The sequence below is a fragment of the Lepisma saccharinum genome, chromosome 5 (assembly GCF_977018435.1).
Source record: "Lepisma saccharinum chromosome 5, izLepSacc3.1, whole genome shotgun sequence".
In the NCBI taxonomy this organism is placed as follows: Eukaryota; Metazoa; Arthropoda; class Insecta; order Zygentoma; family Lepismatidae; genus Lepisma; species Lepisma saccharinum.
Genome location: NC_139233.1, coordinates 14,394,608 through 14,396,181, shown reverse-complemented (window position 1 = coordinate 14,396,181; position 1,574 = coordinate 14,394,608). Strand labels below are relative to the sequence as shown.

General features: G+C 39.0%; 1 protein-coding gene across 1 annotated transcript; it reads right to left on the bottom strand.

Moving 5' to 3' along the window:
- Window positions 1-819: 819 nt before the first annotated feature.
- Window positions 820-1,131, bottom strand: LOC145987580 (uncharacterized). The gene has a single exon (XM_083121927.1). It carries the CDS (start codon window positions 1,129-1,131, stop codon window positions 820-822), a length of 312 nt encoding a protein of 103 aa, XP_082978053.1.
- Between the last annotated feature and the right edge of the window lie 443 nt (window positions 1,132-1,574).

Below are 1,574 nucleotides of genomic sequence, written 5' to 3'. Positions count from 1 at the left end.
GCTGCCATCAAGGCAAAAAGTGCGGGGGGTGGGGGTAGAAGGCATGAAGACTCGCGCCGTTTGCGCCGAGACTTCTTATCGGTTCATTTCCACCGTGACATATGTCAAGACCTTCCATATCTGGTTTTCCCACAACCCAGAGTGTCATCACCGCCGCGCGCACGTGTGTCTATGGGCACATGGAGCATAAAGTCGACTTAAAACATAAAATCAAACGTGTGTTTATGACGTTTCACAGCTGTGTTTACACTGAAATGTTAAACCTATCCAGTGCGTCAAATATGACTTTTCCTTACTTATTTCAAAAGACGTTACACAGGATTATTTGTATCAATTTTATTCCACAACACAAAATACATAAATCAGCATATTAATCATTTATCGTTAATCGTCAAAAAACATTGTAAATACAGTATTGTTAAAATATTGCAAGCATTCTACAAGTACTAAGTAAATGTACACTTTGGAAGCAACATAAATGTGCCAGTCTATTACACTTAATTATGGTACACTACATAAAATCGTTGAAAACATTATAAATACAGTGTTATTTTTTACAAACATTATATAAGTAATAGCTACGTATATATAAACACAATATTTCGATACACTTGCACAACAACAATACAAACATTATTTGAACTCTTGTAGGTATGCAAATGCTCGAAGGCATCCTCGAAGATCGCCCGATCTTCTGTACTTCGAAAGAACACACTCAACACGTTTGTCCATTTTGATGTATTGATATTTTCTTCTCTTCCCAGCCAATAGGCCCAATTCTGCCATCTCAATTGTAGACGAGTTTCTCTTTGTTTCCTCCTATAAGGCTTCAAGCAGCACGTAAACGCTGGGTTGCCTTTTCCAGATGACTTTGTTAAGCTTTGAATACCATGACTCAACGGCATTATTTGTCCTGTGTCTTTGGTTGCAACAGTTCCACACAGATATTGGAACATGTTTGTTCTCCAACCACCGTTTCACGAAGTAGTCATTAAACAACTGGACTTTTTGATGTAGTGGAGAACTGTCCATGATGAAAAGGAATCCCTCTTCTACTTCTGGTTCAGGGATCAGAGACATAGCGGCACACTTTTTGATGTCGATTCTAACAGCTTCGTCCTTCTTGTACATGCCAACGAGCCCTAGTCGTTGAACGTTTCTCCAAATTGCTTGTTTAAAGTGGAAATTGCATCCAGAAATGTGTGACAGTGGGAACACGTTTCTTAACACCTTAAGTACTGCACTTTCAAAGTCTAGCTTGACCACTTTTGGATTAATCTCAGGACAGTAGTTCTTAATGAACGAAAAGAATCTTTGATGTGTTCTTTCGGTTTTATCCGGAAGTAAAGCATAAACTACTGGTGCTACGTTAGTAGCAGTATTCGTACTACCGATGTCCATATGAAGGGTATACAGTTGATAAAACTGTTTGGAGCAGACGCCAAATGTGCCATCTAAAAATACTGTTTCTGAGGCTGGCAAGACATCTTTGGATCTGACACTAGCAAAAACTAACAACCGTTTCCATTTTCCGTGTCGTCAAGGTGAAGAAATGGAGAACCGTCATTAAAATA